Source organism: Uloborus diversus, chromosome 6 (genome assembly GCF_026930045.1).
Source record: "Uloborus diversus isolate 005 chromosome 6, Udiv.v.3.1, whole genome shotgun sequence".
Taxonomy (NCBI): domain Eukaryota; kingdom Metazoa; phylum Arthropoda; class Arachnida; order Araneae; family Uloboridae; genus Uloborus; species Uloborus diversus.
The window spans coordinates 29638697-29654012 of NC_072736.1; the positions used below are offsets into that span (position 1 = coordinate 29638697).

At 32.4% G+C, this 15316-nt stretch overlaps 2 protein-coding genes across 2 annotated transcripts; one reads left to right on the forward strand and one right to left on the reverse strand.

Moving 5' to 3' along the window:
• Positions 1 to 297: 297 nt before the first annotated feature.
• LOC129223985 (NADPH-dependent diflavin oxidoreductase 1-like) lies at positions 298 to 2179 on the reverse strand. The gene has a single exon (XM_054858377.1). The coding sequence runs from the start codon at positions 2148 to 2150 to the stop codon at positions 402 to 404; it is 1749 nt and encodes a 582-aa protein (XP_054714352.1). The 5' UTR covers positions 2151 to 2179; the 3' UTR covers positions 298 to 401.
• Positions 2180 to 2465: 286 nt separating this feature from the next.
• On the forward strand, positions 2466 to 9169 carry LOC129223986 (ras-related protein Rab-1D-like). Its single transcript, XM_054858378.1, has 3 exons — positions 2466 to 2650; positions 5509 to 5711; positions 8697 to 9169. The coding sequence occupies exons 2-3, from the start codon at positions 5532 to 5534 to the stop codon at positions 9138 to 9140; spliced, it is 624 nt and encodes a 207-aa protein (XP_054714353.1). The 5' UTR covers positions 2466 to 2650; positions 5509 to 5531; the 3' UTR covers positions 9141 to 9169.
• The last annotated feature ends 6147 nt before the right edge of the window (positions 9170 to 15316 follow it).

Sequence of the window (15316 nt, forward strand, 5' to 3'; positions counted from 1 at the left end):
TTTTGAAAATAATAGTAATAAATATTGAGCTGCAATCAAAATATTTAAAAAGCAGAAAGGGGAAGTTTCAGCTGCACATTTCAATACTTTTTGCTTTAGAAATGTTCGAATTTTTTTTCCATTAAAAGTGGAATAGTTGTATTCACAAAAAGGTGAATAGTAAATCAAGGAAAAGCAAAAAACATAAAGTATTATGAAAAAATCATTTTTATAACAATTCACTCAATAAGGCAAAACCTTGCCTCTTATTAAGTTATTTCCAGAAAAATTTTATTATCTTTTTCTACATGCATTTTATTTCTTTACTGTAATGATGGTAAATTAACCATGAAAACTGGTGTATTTTGTTAAATCTAGGTAGCACTAGAAAAGTGACAAATAATTAGAACACAAAAAGGTTTTTATGCCCATGTTTCTGATTGATATTGTTTCCTATTTTCAAGGGACTGCAAATATCGCAAACTAGATTTTTCATCTAAGCCACCCTCACTTTGAAATATACTTAAAAATGCATCACGTACACCTTGTGGCATTTGTTTTGCATTTCCTGCAACATATATACATGCTCCTCTGCAGTCAATCAAATTCCACATCAATTTTTCATTTTCAGCAATTTTGTGTTGTACATAAATTTTATCATCTTGATCTCTAGAAAACGCAGTAAAAAGGGTTAATAGATTCTTCTTAACTAAACTATTCCATTCATCATGAAAGAAAAAATCTTTTGCTTTATTTCTACACCCAAAGAAAAGATAATTTTCAGAAATCCCAGAAACCACCCGACTCTGAATAAAAGATCGAAATGGGGCACAACCGGTACCGGGGCCAACCATAATAATAGGTTTATCGCCCTTTGGTAAGGAAATGGATCCACTTTTTGTAGAAAAAGGTATTGTGGTACCCACTGGCAGTTTTGACAACCAATTAGAGCAAAGTCCCTTTCTTGGCTTCAGAAGGCGTGTCTTGTACTTGACGACGGCTACCAGCAAGTGACATTCGTTAGGATGTAAACTTAAAGAGGATGCAATGGAAAAAGAACGAGATCGTATGCAAGGTATCATATCAAAAAAGTACTCGAATGGAATAAAAGGAGTTGTTTGCGGGAAATCTTTCAAAACTTCTAGTATATTCCTTCTTGGTCTGTTGCAGTATGAATATAACTCCTCTTGGCCAGCCGGAGTGGTAAATTCTTTCAGTTTTTCTTTCTCCAGTTCATCCTTGCTAAAATGATAAAAAATGTCAAAAAATGATCGCCTGGGAACACTTAAAAAATCAAAATAAGAAGTGGCACATTCCCTAACAGTACATGGATAAGGGGAAATTTTTGGAAGAGGAATAGTAGGATCTCTGGGAACCAAAATAAATTTTGATTCTTGTGGAACATTAATTAAAGACAAAAATTCTTCAACTTCGTCTACAGGATTTTCAGGCCATACAACTGCCACATCACCTGGTTGATAGTTCAGGTCAGACCCAATTGCAAATTTCAGTAAGTGAACAGCTTGAAAATGATCTGCTGATGTAACTCTCTCATTGCATCTTAATGTAGCACAACATTTCTCAGAATTCTTGAAATCAGGATCAATAATAGATTCATTAGATACTGACTCTAGAAATTCTATTCTGAATTTGGAGGGCAGCAGATTGTCTTCGGAAATGAACGGTCCGCTTAATTGATAAAAATCAATCAGTTTATCTTGCAAGTTCCGAAGCCATGGATCTAAAACTGCATCATAACCCAATTCGTGTTGATCGTCGGCAAGAGCAAGTGGGAGCAGCTGGGTAGCTCCCAGCTGCAGCAGTCGTTTATTCAATTTTTTTGCAACTACATTGAACTTATCATAAGATGAATCACCCATCCCCAACACACAAAAATGTAGCTGTGATAACGAATCACATGGTAAATTTTTCCGCAATAGAAATTTCCAAAATGTCTTCATGTTATCAGGAAAATCTCCATCTCCTGTGGTTGAACATACAAATATTACTAACGTTTCAGTAATAAGTCGAGTGATGAGATAATCGTTAAGAGACGAGGTGAAACACTTGCAATTCAGACGCAAGATCAATCTGCTGATCCTTTCGGCGATATCTTCTGAATTTCCCGTTTGCGTGCCAAATAAAATCGCGATTTTTTTCAATTCAGTCATATTGTTAGAAACATGTGTTTACAACCGAAGTTTCCGGCCGACGAGTAGTTGTGCTTACTTTACTTTACATTATGGAAGTTGGGACCGCAGTTGGGAGGAAAAAAATGGTGAAGATATTTCAACAGACAAGCAGTTTAAAAGGAAACGCAAAACAGTCAGAATAAATGCATGTACTTTCAAGTTTTCTAATGCAGTTGATGGCGAAGATACATGTTTTAATAACTAAATTTGAAAAAAAATAATCGTTTCAGCACTTGAGCACACACAACTAAACTCTTTCATTTTCAATACTAAACAAGGAAAGGGAAAAAAAAATGTTGTAATCGAAGGATTGAAATTTGTAATGTCATGCTTCAACAATCATCTGTGACAAACCTTGTAAAAAAATTAGAAACAATTATTTGTTATTAACGTATTAATCAAAACAATTTCATGTAAAATTATCAAGATTTCATATTGAAACCAAACATCTGCAGAAACAAACGTATATTTGAATTTAGGTATGATTTGTTTTGAAAACGTAATTTGCTATGCTTTTTTTTTTTTTTTTCTGCGAATGAAGACCTTTAGTTTTATTAGTCAAATTTTTCCTGTAAATCAGTTTTAAGAATTTTTTGTATGTTACTGTGACTTTGCAACGCAGCTTTTTGTATGCAGAATTTATAAGAAAATTACCTTATGCATCGTTCTTAGCATATACCTACGCTTTTTGATTCCTACTAATTCGTTTCTTTCACAATTTAATATGTTTTCTATCCAAAATCCAATAGTAAGACTTGTCTCTGTTAAGTATTTGATTGTTTTATTTTCCTTAGAATTATACTTCCTTGGAAATTTCGATTTTTTTTTCATTGTTTTTTAAACCTCTGATATCCTAACCATCATTAAAGGTGTTAAAGGTACGTCAGATGAAAACAAACACAGGGGGAGATAAGGCATGGTTGCTCCGCTTTTCTACTTTTCATTTTTCAATTTATTTTCTACAATACATTTCACTAAACATTTCTCATCATCTTGAAAATGTATTGATTGACTTTTTTTCTATTAATTTTTTAAGGAACCTTGTAAAGAAGACCAATATGCCCCATCCGGGGGGTATGTTGAGCCACCTCTCGTTGTACTTTGGACCGCTTTAGGCAAACAACTTCTGTTATATTTTTACTGATAAATAGTCCAAATACTGTAACTAAAGTGTGTGTAATAAATGATCCAATACTGTAACTAAAAATCAGAGAACATATTAAATTGGTTTTAGATGGTGTAACTTACTGCTTAAATCAGTAGTAGCTTGAAATTCGTTGATTACAAAATTTGCACCTTGTCAAATCTTGATTTTTAATTGAAAATAAATTTGTGAACAGATAACAAATAGCAAGGACAGGATTGAAATGGCGTGTGTTTGTTGTGCTATATTGCTTTTAACAAATAAAAAAAAATAAGGTTGTTACTTTTGGGGATTGGGACTTGATTTTTTGGTATCCATTTTCATTGGAATGGTCGCTAGTTGGCAACTGGCGACTAATCTAGAGCTTTAGTTACAAGGAAACCCATTTTCAATCCAAAAAAAGAGAATTGATCGATGTAACCATATCGAATAATAAATTCTTATTCCATTTTAATAAGATAGCACAATTTTTTTTTTCTAATGTTCTGTCAGCCTTTTGGTAAATTCGTAGTGTTGGATTCACGTCCCTTAACCTATTGACCGGTGACGAGCTGTAGAATTCTACTGGTTAACTGGTTGCTACCGATGTTGTTCTATTAGCCTCACCGGGTGATCTACTGCTTGACCACAATTTAAGCTAGTCGATTGAACCACCTGACATTTTTGACCAATAATAAGTATTTTTTACCTGCATGTTATTCATTTCCGCAAGTAACCAGTGATCAACCAAAAGAGTTTGATGAAGCATTGGTTGATGGACAACCGGTTAGTAACCACTGACGTCATTAGCTGATCAACTGAAAGGTAGCCCTTTGATCTCAAAAAAAAGTCGGCTCAATTGGTCAGTTGCCCCAAAGCAGAATACTTAACAATGTTCTGCAATGTAAAATCATTTGACCATAATTGTTCTGCAAGTATTTCAAGCATTGTACGCGAAAAAAATGACATTTTCTACAAATTGGAGGCTAAAAATCAAAAAAGTTTCATATAGGAGTGTTTTTTTTTTAAATGGACTGTTGTTTTTTATTTCTGTAGAAGTGATATTTCCGGAAACATCACAGTTTTCAACCAAATGACTAATTAAAGAGCACTGAATTTAGAAAATTAGATGATCATGAAAACTATAAAATCAAAAAAAAATTAACAAGGTGTCAAACCTAAAACGATTGAGATTCTCCAAAAATAGTTTATATGCTTTCTGAAATGCATAGAAAGAGCAAAGATACAAAATTTTATAAAAAATACGAACCTAGTGTCAAACCGCGTTTTTTTGGTTAATTTTACATGGCATGAAGGAGCAATTAAAATAATGTTACTAAATCAAGACATTACTGAGATAATAAATAAAATGAGTCGAGTTTGGGTTGCATTTAATAAAATACTTCAAAACTTTCTAAATAATTAAAATATCTTCTGGATGCAAAGGGATTGAAATCTCAAACAAGACAGGCAATTTCCGGCAATGGACGTGTTTCAATGTTGACATGTTTCCAAAACATACGTGCATGGCAGCAATTGCAGTGGATGAGAAAATCCTACAAATGACTTATCAAATTCAGTATTGCAAGCTTTCCGTCAAATTATCGTAATTTGCGAGAATTTTAGAATTTCTTCTAATTTTAAGAAATCTGCAGAATTTCTGCAAAATTCTATCTTGAGTTGGAAGATATTTAAAAAAGCTGCAGTTTCTACAGATTTTTGGCACCGCAGTTTTTGCAGATTTTCAGCACCGCAGTTTCTATAGATTTTCGGCACCACGGTTTCTGCAGATTTTCTGCACTGCAGTTTCTGCAGATTTTCTGCAGAAAATTTGTCAGTTTTCTTCTCACATTTGAACAGAATTGTTCTGCAGCTCAGGCATCTGTTCTGCGACATACGTCACAATTTTAGTAGAATTCTGCTTTGGGGGTCAATTGTACTAAAATTCTTGAATTATACTAGTTACTTATGTTAATAAATTATGATATGCATGTTTAAGAACTTGAATTTATATAAGAGCTTGCAGAAACTCAGCTCCTGTAATTCTCTCTTTTTTTTTTTTTTTTTTGAAATTGTATGTAATGTAGACTATGCATGCATGAAAGTAAATTCTGAAGGCTAGGTATATCCAACCTTCTTAAAGTTTATAATTACACCCAGTTTATTGATAGCCTAATACTTGTTTGAAATTTGTTATTTCAATGAATTTTGCAGGTTATTGGAAATATGCCTGAGTAATGGCCACTACTAAAGTTCCGGAACAAAAAGTTATTCTTTGCGGAGAATTTGGAGTTGGAAAAAGCTCACTTTTTAGAAGATTTGCTACAAATACTTTTGTTTCATGTTCAGATCGCCATTCGACCCTTGGACTTGATCACTTTGATAAAATATTTAATGTTCATGGCAGAAGTGTTCGCGTAAGTTCAAAACTTTAATATTTGATTAATTGCTTTCAGGGTTGCATGAGGCCAGCTTTTATTAAAAAGAACTGTTTTTTCCGACATTTTAAAATTATATACTTTGCAATTTATATTAATAGCCTCTATACATTTTAATAAGATTACCAATATCTATATTTTATAATGAAATTTGCTGAAAATAAAATGATAAAAGCAATTTTCCCAAAAACTCCTAATTGTTCCTAATATCTGACAAAAATTTTATGCCTTTGTTGGATGCTTCTCCATCTGAGCTGGAATCTTGTAAAAATCGAGGATTTTGTAATAATGAAAGTTCATTACCTAATGATTTTTGTGATTTTTTAATTAAGTTGTACACAACTGTCCTCCAGCTTCTGTGTCAATTCAGAGGGTTTTTTCAACCAATAGTTTGGAGCAAAGTGAAAAACAGTTTAATTGTTGAAACAGTTGAAAATTAAAGGCTGAACCGAATAATTGGTAGTTTACTTTGTGTAGCAGCAGTAACATATAATCTCTTGAACACTTAGTGTAACAGTTATTTTTTAATAATTTAAATTGCATTGAACAAGGTCGTGTAACTTGTTTTCCTATTTTTGTGCTGTAGACTTCTATATAATAAAAGTCTATTAGAAATACTTGTTTTTGAGATTATTTGGAAGGATTAAAAAATATATATATATATATTATAAGTGGCATAAAAAAGGGGGTGGTGTTCAGGTCTAGACCCTTAGCTTGAAGCTCCAAATTAATTAGTTCCTACAAAATATAAGTTCCTATAAAATTAATTCTTGCTGAAAGTTAAAAGATTTTTTTCATCTGTTTAAAAGATATTTTTCACCATATAATCAGTTTTTTTTTTTTTTTTAAGTTGCAAAGTAGTGACTTCATTTTAAAAATTGGTGTAGTTCACTATTATAAAAAAAAAAAAAAAAATCTGACCATTGCCCAGAACAAAATCCCGGCCCCTTTTCTTCTTCAACTGGTAATTTCTTAAAAAACACTTATTAATTTCCTTTAATCATCCTGCAAATATTTCAGCTATTTTGAAAATTACAAGTTTTTGTTTAATATTATAGATAAGACTAGCTGTTTTTATCATATACAGTCAATTCGCGATAACCCAAATCTAAAGGGACGGACGAAAAACTTCGACTTATCGGAAGTTGGACTTACCGCTAGTTTCGGTTTTCGACATCTTAATATGAAAAACCATCGAATATTTTAATTAATGTGTACAAATAACAGACAAAATTACAGAACTTAAAAGTTTTTAATCACAATATGCACAGTTTGATCAAAAATATTGAGAAAAAAAATCAAAAGCATGGTTTTGATTTCGATACTGATGGAATTACATAAATATAGAGCTGATTCTGCTTCAGGAAAGTTGCACATAGTCATTTGTTTCAAATTCGGATTCATGGATTCTACAGCGTTAGAAGTTTCACTTTTTCTTTTAATATCATTGACAGAGTACTTGCTTAGACAGCGTCCTTTATTAATAAAGAAAACTCACTGTGTCTCTCAGAAACTTATCAGCAAATGTCGAACTAAATAATGAAGAGTAACACATCTTAACTTAAGTCAGCCTTTGAATAGAGTGGCAATCAGTTTACTTGACAACTTGACAGTTTAAAAGCAAATTCATAGTCCATCAACATGGCAAAGTGTAAACAGTACAGTACAACAAAAGTAAACCAACTAACTCATTTCCACATGTGTAACTCCTTTATTGCACATTGGCTCAACATGTTCTCTTCTTGCTTTAGAGGTCTATTGTGCAGGAATTGCAAGTGAAGGTAAATTAATTTTTCTCTCATAGTCACTTGGTTCTTTCTCTTTTTTTTTTCTTTTCATTCTTTCAAAATAAAATTCGAGTCGTCTTTGAAAAAACTTCGAGCTAAAGGAAGTTAACTTCAAGATATTGGGAATAATTAGCATGGAATTAAAGACAAAAGAGTCAGAACTTGATAAAACTTAGAGTTATAGTAATATTCGAGATATCGGACTTCGTGTTACAGCCAATTGCCTGTATTTATATAAAATTGTAGATATGATTTTTTAATTACCTAACTGTTTCTTTTAATTTGTTTCTACAAATGGAATATTTATTAACTGACTTCAAAAAAGGAGGTTATGATTTTGTCTTGCGGATTTTTATGTATGTTTTTGTATTACTCCAAGAATACTTGACCCATTTGAAAAATTCTTTTTTTTTTTTTTTTTTGTTTGGAAGGATATACTTTCCAAATGGTCCTACATTAATTTTGTCTGGAAGGATATACTTTCCAAATGGTCCTACATTAATTTTGTCTGGATCTGATGAGAGGTCTCGGAGAAATCTAAGAAACTTTAATTTTTATGTGTTGTGGCTACGTAGACCAGCTTTCGTCAGCTAAGCGATATGTAACGAATCATGTGGTTTTGGCATGAACAGTGCATTTTTTCGATGCAAGAATCTTGTCTTGAACAATATTTAAATCTCACGCATCGGGATGTTTGATTTTAACGGCACCCCCTGTTAATTTTAATTATGGTCTTACTAATGTCTTTATTACTCATTTAGCAAATCAGTAAATTAAATGTATTTTGTTACAAAAATAGTTGAATTAATTAATTTAATAGAACATTTTTTCGCTAATAAATAACTTCATTTAGTCATCAAAGTTTTTTTTTTCCCAAATATTTCATTTTGAAATATTTTTAGTTCAAGGGGAATTGAAAACAAAAATGCCCCCCCCCCCCCATTCGACAAAAATTTTGATTGCAAAGAAAATGTTTCATCTCTTGACTTTGTTTGGATAAAATTATTTGTTAGGCTTATAAAAATGTTAATTAATGCTTAATTTTTCAAACTTTAAGATTTCTTTTAATGTTATATTTCTGAAAGATTTCATTCCACGTTAAGTATTCTCATAAAACTAACCTGATGATGAAACTCAAGATCCTTGTTTATGTTTCCTTTTTATTTTCTCAATTTAGCTCCAGCTATGGGACACAGGAGGAATGGAAAGAGTTGCCTCTATAACAAGTAGTTACTACAAGTTTGCAGAAGCAGCCATACTAGTGTTTAGCTTTGACAGTCCCGATTCCTTCAATATCTTATCCCAACACTTACTGGACATAGTTACCTATGCTGAAAGTGCCAAAATATTTCTGTGTGGAAATAAGACGGATCTGTTGAGCCAGAACTCCAATGACTCTATCACAGATGCCGATATCGAAAACTTCTGTGAGCAGTGCCACAATCTTGTGAGTGGAATTTATAAAACTTCATGTAAATCAGGTGCAGGTGTAGAAGAAATGTTTAATGATATCGCGAGGCAATTGGTTGGCACCTGCAGAGTCAAAGATATTGAGTTAGAAGTGAAAGATTCCTTTAAAGTTAGTGCTCAGGATGAACCAAACCAATCCTGCTCTTGCTAGTTTTCCTGATTGATTCCAGGGTTCGTACGCTCCTTCAAAACTCCTCCAATACTCCTTCATTTTGGTTTTAACTCCTTCTTTTTTAGTTCAAGACTACATAATCTTCTTCTATGACAATAACTAAAATATTTCAATCGACAACTTAACTTCATCACAAAGGCGATTGTATAAAGGCGATTTTAATGTAATTTCGTATATATATATATATATATATATATATATATATATATGTTTCATAAAGATGTGATTTACAAATTGATATAGAAGTCATAAAAGTTGAAGGTGAAAATGTTATTAGTTAACTAAGACGTTTATGAAGTGAAGTAAAACATGCTTAAATGGTGCTTGGCTATTTTTCCAAGTTTTATGATTATTGTTTCTCCCTCCACCACACTCACAGCAACAAAAGTCAGGTTGTCTAATTATTTAAATATTTATAAATACATACGTTGATGTACTATACTAAGCGAGTGTGTTAAAAAAACAATTGTTTAGTAAATTGCAGATATGATGTTTTAAAAAGGGTCATCCACAAGTGATGTCATGCCTTGAGGGGGAGACGGGTTCATGAAATTGTGATAAGGGGAAGAGAGAGGGTGACATCACAGTTATTGTAACAATATGTTTTTAAAAAATATGACTTGTGGCAAGAGGAAGAGTTAGGTGAAGTGTGACACTTTGTGACAAGGGGGTAAGGGGGTCAAATATGTTGAAATAAAGTGCAACATCATTAACTGACAGCCCATTAGTACGCCTTCAAAATCTCATTTTACTCCTTCATTTTATTTCTGAAATTGAGTACGAACCCTGGATTCACTTATACTGTATGGAATGTTTTATACTTTAAAATAATATTTAAATGTGAAGTTTTGAATGCTAGTCACTAACAGTATTTGTATTAGTGATTTTTTAAAATATATTTATTTGTATCAGAACATAAATCTCTTATTTTGCTAAACTGGTTTAAATTTAAGATGTGTCAACAGTTAATGTGGCACACACAAGCGCGAAACGATTTGATTTCTGCTATAGTTGGTGCTTTGTGTATTTAATAAGTTTTAATAGAAGCAATGCAAGTTTTCTTTTCATATTTACAACTTATGTGTGGTGTGCTTTTTGAAAGCAGTTTCATTATGTGATTTCTCTTTGATGGATTATCTACTTACTTTAGTTTAAATTTTACTTTTATTTTATACTTCGGTAACTGAAAGTACATAAATGTATTTATTCTTCCTGGCACATTTTTATTTATTGGCACTAACGATGTCTTCCAGAGGAGAAACAAGAAAAAGTCTTTTGTTTTAACAAGGGGCATGTAATGTTAAACAATGTTCAGAAAAATTTTCTGTGTAGTGCTAAATTAAGTTAATGTGAATCTTTTTTTTTTTTTTTTTCAATTTGATTTTAGTTAGTTTCTTAACTTAGATTTTCACATTTTTCTTCTCATAAATTGGCTAAATATCAGTTGAATTATTTACATTTTTGAGATTTAAGAAATTCTGTATCAATAATTAAACTTTTTTCCTAAGGTTGGCTTCTTTAATATTACAAAATTTAGTCACTGTTCATCATTTCAAGATCCAAAGTAAAGTAACTTTAAATTATAATTGCTTGAAATATTAGTTTTTACATTATTGCTGAATAGAGTTGGAAAATTAATTTTCTTAAAAAGCCGAACTGTTTTAATCAACTCCATTCTATTTTAGTGCACTAATGTTGCTCTTGAAATAGTATTTTGTAAAAATATTTTGTAACAAACCAAAAGCTCATAAATGATTGAGGCCAATTTTTCAAAATGATAGATATTTAGTATGTTTTCAGTTAAAGAAAAATAACAAAAGTGTTTTGAAATATTTTCTTCATTTTGGCTATCACCATTCAAGATCTGTTTAAATGAAAAAAACATTATAAATTAAAACAAATGTTTTCACTTGAAAAATGATAAAAATTTCTTTGTACTATGACGGAAACGGACAAAATTCATGTAAATAATATATGAAACAGTAAAAAAAACTGTTAAAAAGTTTTAATGGTTTTTACTTCTTGATTTTGTTTTAGCTGATTTTATTCTTAAAATTTTTCTATGTTTGACACTGTGAGAGTTGTACTCGTTTAAAGTTGTATTGAAAAGAGTTTTTTTCCCCTTTGTTTCAACTCTAATATTCTGGTTTCTTATATTTACTATCAATTTAATGCCATTCTTAAGACATTTTATTGTTGTCAAATTTTGTACAACTTTTCCATTCCTTTTATATTTATCTCTTAAATTCATCAATAGTCCTTTTTACAACATTCCTTGCCTTTTCTGGAATGAATATAGATTATTTTACATGCCCATTACTAAGAATACTCTACTGTACTTTACTAGTCGAAGAATACAGCAGTACTTCTTCTTGCAGGTAGTATACCAAGTTATTCTGTATTAATGGAAGTAAAATTAACAACAGTTCAAGGAATGGTAGAATTAAATTATTTCAAAAGCAAAAATATTTTATGGAAATTGAGTTATTTTATTAGTTCTGTCTTCTGATACAAAGAAAATTGCTCACTTTAGATGCCAACTAAAAACTTGGCAAATTTACGGCTGTATAGTATGCTGATGAACAACAAACTTTTTTTTTTTTTTGCCTGAATTCTCGATTTTCAAAATCAGTTAACCATGCTTAATGTTTGACCAAAAAGTATATTTCCTTACAAAAGGATTGTATTCTTTTGCTCAATACCATCCATTATTTCAGTTGTTGCAATTAGTCCACTTCCAATCCTATATTATTGTTATCTTATTAAAATATTTTACTTTTAAATGATACCATATTAATATGCTTAAGTTGAGAGTGATTTACAATTTTGTCATTAATACTGAATGTATTGAGAGAAATACGTTTGTTGAAATTTCTTTTTTTAATAAAGTAAAACCATACTTTTATTTGCTGCATTCTTTATTTTGTCTAAACAACAACTCATTTTAATCAAAATAAATTTAAAAAAAAAAAACTAGAACACAAATTATTACAAAAATTGAACAATCAGTAGTTTTAAGACTGCAATGGAGCATCTTCCTAAGGGAGAACATAGCAGCCCTCATAGTACAGAGGTTCACGTTATCAATGTACAGTAGGGTGTCCCGTCCATATATGAGAAAAAAAAAATTTGAGCTACACTATCACAAGAGGTGTCAAAATTTGTGAAATTTTTCACAGATCACGAAAAAGGTAAAAAAAAATGGAATTGTGTGTCATCTTGAGGGCTCTACCGCTCTTTGAAGTTTTGCATATTTTACATTTTTGACAGACCTAAACGATATGATTTAAAAAATACAAAAATAAAGTTTAGAAAGCATTTTATTTAAGAAACTAATGAAACAAAGCACAAGAAAACAAAATAAACAAACTACAGTTTATAAATAATGACAAAAGTTTAGAATTTAAACTTATTTTTGTGTCCAAAATTTGGCATTTCTGCGTGAGATTGCAACCTGGTTCTAACGAAGTCATCTCTAGAAGTAGCGTTAGTAACACTTTGTGAAGCCTGTGTTATTAGTTTAACACATCTTTCCACAGATTGTGAGTGGCAAGGAAAGTCAACCATTTTCCAAGCTATTATCTTTTGCCATAATTTGAAGGTTCTTGTTAGAAATATGTCGAAGAACCGGTGGTGCTGTAACTTGACACTCTTGCCAGACAATTATTTCCGTATAATGTTTAGCAGAGAAGTTAATTTTTGGTGTTTTAAATATTCTGCGTTTAGTGCTACTTTCAGCCTCTCTAGCTTTTTTTATTCTTCGTAATGCTAACTCCCGAATGTGCTCCCTATCATCAAACAACATACTGCCCCGCAGGTTTTCTGGGTGCGAAAAAAAAGCATTTCTTTCGATAACAGAATACACAACAGATTTCAAGTTTTCGAGTAAAAATCGAGAGTACACAATCATTTGAAAAAGATGTTTGGCTGCTTCCTTAAAAGATGACTTTTGCTTGATTAAGAACCAAACTGGAGCGTACACTTTAACCACGTAGTTAACAAGTAATCGCAAATTTTCTGTTGGATTAAGAGTACTTACATAAAGTCTGAGTATACGATTAGCAGAAGTAAGCCATCTCGAGTGCGCCATTTTTCCAGGTTGGCGATTTGCCAGCTCAGGACTACAGAAACCAGTTGATACAGCTTGACAAATCTCATAAAGATATTTTTGATCCGTGCTTAGTTCATCAACCACATTTTTTGGCAAATTAGGCAAATTACCATCCACCGCGCAAAAAGACAATGTCATTTTATTTTCACAACCAGCTAACTGATTTCCAATAGGTCCAGATTTTTCTTTAGGACCCAAAGTGCAACCATCTAAGGTCAAGAATAAATGACGAAGGGGTAATTCGTTGGCATGAAACATACACACACACCATTGCAATGGTCTTTCCAAATACTCCTCTAAATATTGAATCACGCCATCCTTCCAACCGGTGTTTATTGCAGTTCCGTCACATCCAACGCAAATCACGTCTTCTAAATTCAAGCATTGACCTTCTAATAGAGCTGTAATCGAAGTTAGAATTGCCTTTGCAGTGCCACGACTTGGCGTTGTGTGTCCCAAATAAATTGATCCGGGTTCTGCTGAAATTAATATGTGCTCTTCTAAAATTTCTTTGCGATGGTAACGAGCTCCTATTTTCTCATTTATCAGAGTCTTGTCTTTACGTCCATCAAAGTAAATGCTTTTTATAACAATACTTCCAATATCTTTGGAAGCTTCTTTCCGAGCTTAAGCTACATCTCTGTGGATTTGTTTTTATCAACAACTAGAGTTAAATCTTCTTTTGAAACCAAGCCGACATCAGCTAAAACTGCAGAAGCAGCAGCAGATCACGTCGACAAACCGTATCTATCACAGACCCTAGCAACTGTTGGCAAGATCAGTGTATTCCTATTTGTCGTTGAAGTTGATGGTGTCCCTGTAGAGGCCGTATTTGTCTCTGTTATGGGATACGTTTCTGGAGAAAATTCACGCATCGAATCGTCATCAAAATTTGCTGAGACAGAATCGTTATTTTCAGTAGAAGACTTTTTTGCTGCCCTTTCAAGTTTTCTCTGCTGTTGTTTCATTAATCTAGCTGTTTCTTTCTTATCGACACCTCTTATCACCATTTTCCTGTCATTTCTTTGATCCAACAAGAAACTTCTCTCATTGATGGGAACTTTTTTAGGTTTTAAACACGAACAAGACTCAAATACAGGGCACTTACAAGCCGCAACGTCGAAGAGCTTCTCAGATGACTCTAAAAAACACTTCAGTTCATTTTCAAAACTATCACTTCGTTTGCTTCTGGGGTATCGTTTCAAATTGACGTACTTTTCGAAATAGAATTTTAATAATTGAATTACTCATTCCTTAGTTACGATTGGAATTGAAGCTTTTGTCCAAATACTGTTGATTTTTTCAGAAACAATTGTATATATATTTGAACTGGAAGGGTCCTTTCCATTATGCATACATTTCTGTTCGCTCCTGACAAATAAAATAAATTTTATGACGTCTTTTACAGCAGGTAGCTGCCGATCATCAAGTTCCTTGTAGGGTCCCAGTATAGCACAAGTAGTCTCACTACGTCTCGAACTCATTACTTAAAACTAACAGAATCGGCATATAACACTAACAATTGCAACTGTACTTTTATAGCATTAAAATTACTTTGGCTACGAAGAAAACACCCGTGAGTCAAGCCAAGAAAGCCCTCGAAACAAGTAAAAGGAATTAGCAAGTTGAAACCAAACAAAGTCGAAGTCGTCAGTAACATATTGTCAGGGCCGGATCCTAGTAGGTGTGCAGAGTGTGCGCCGCACAAGGGCGGCCAAAGCAAGGGGCGGCCGCAGGCCGCATCATATAGTTCTTATAATTAAGCAAAATTCCTCAAGAATTTCTCACAAGATAACTTATAATAAGTAGAATAAATATGCTGATTTTTAAATGTTCAATTGTCAAAGTATGTGTCGATTTCCCGGCAGCATAGCATAGTTTAAGAAAAATAGAATGTTAGGGAACATTGTGCTGGTTCATTGTCCATTATTATCTACTCTTAACACACATGCTTCATTTGGTTGCAAAGTTTGTGACAGAACCGGCAATCAGGCATGGATACAGGGGAGGGAAAAGGCCCCCTTCTAAAGCATGAAATGATGCC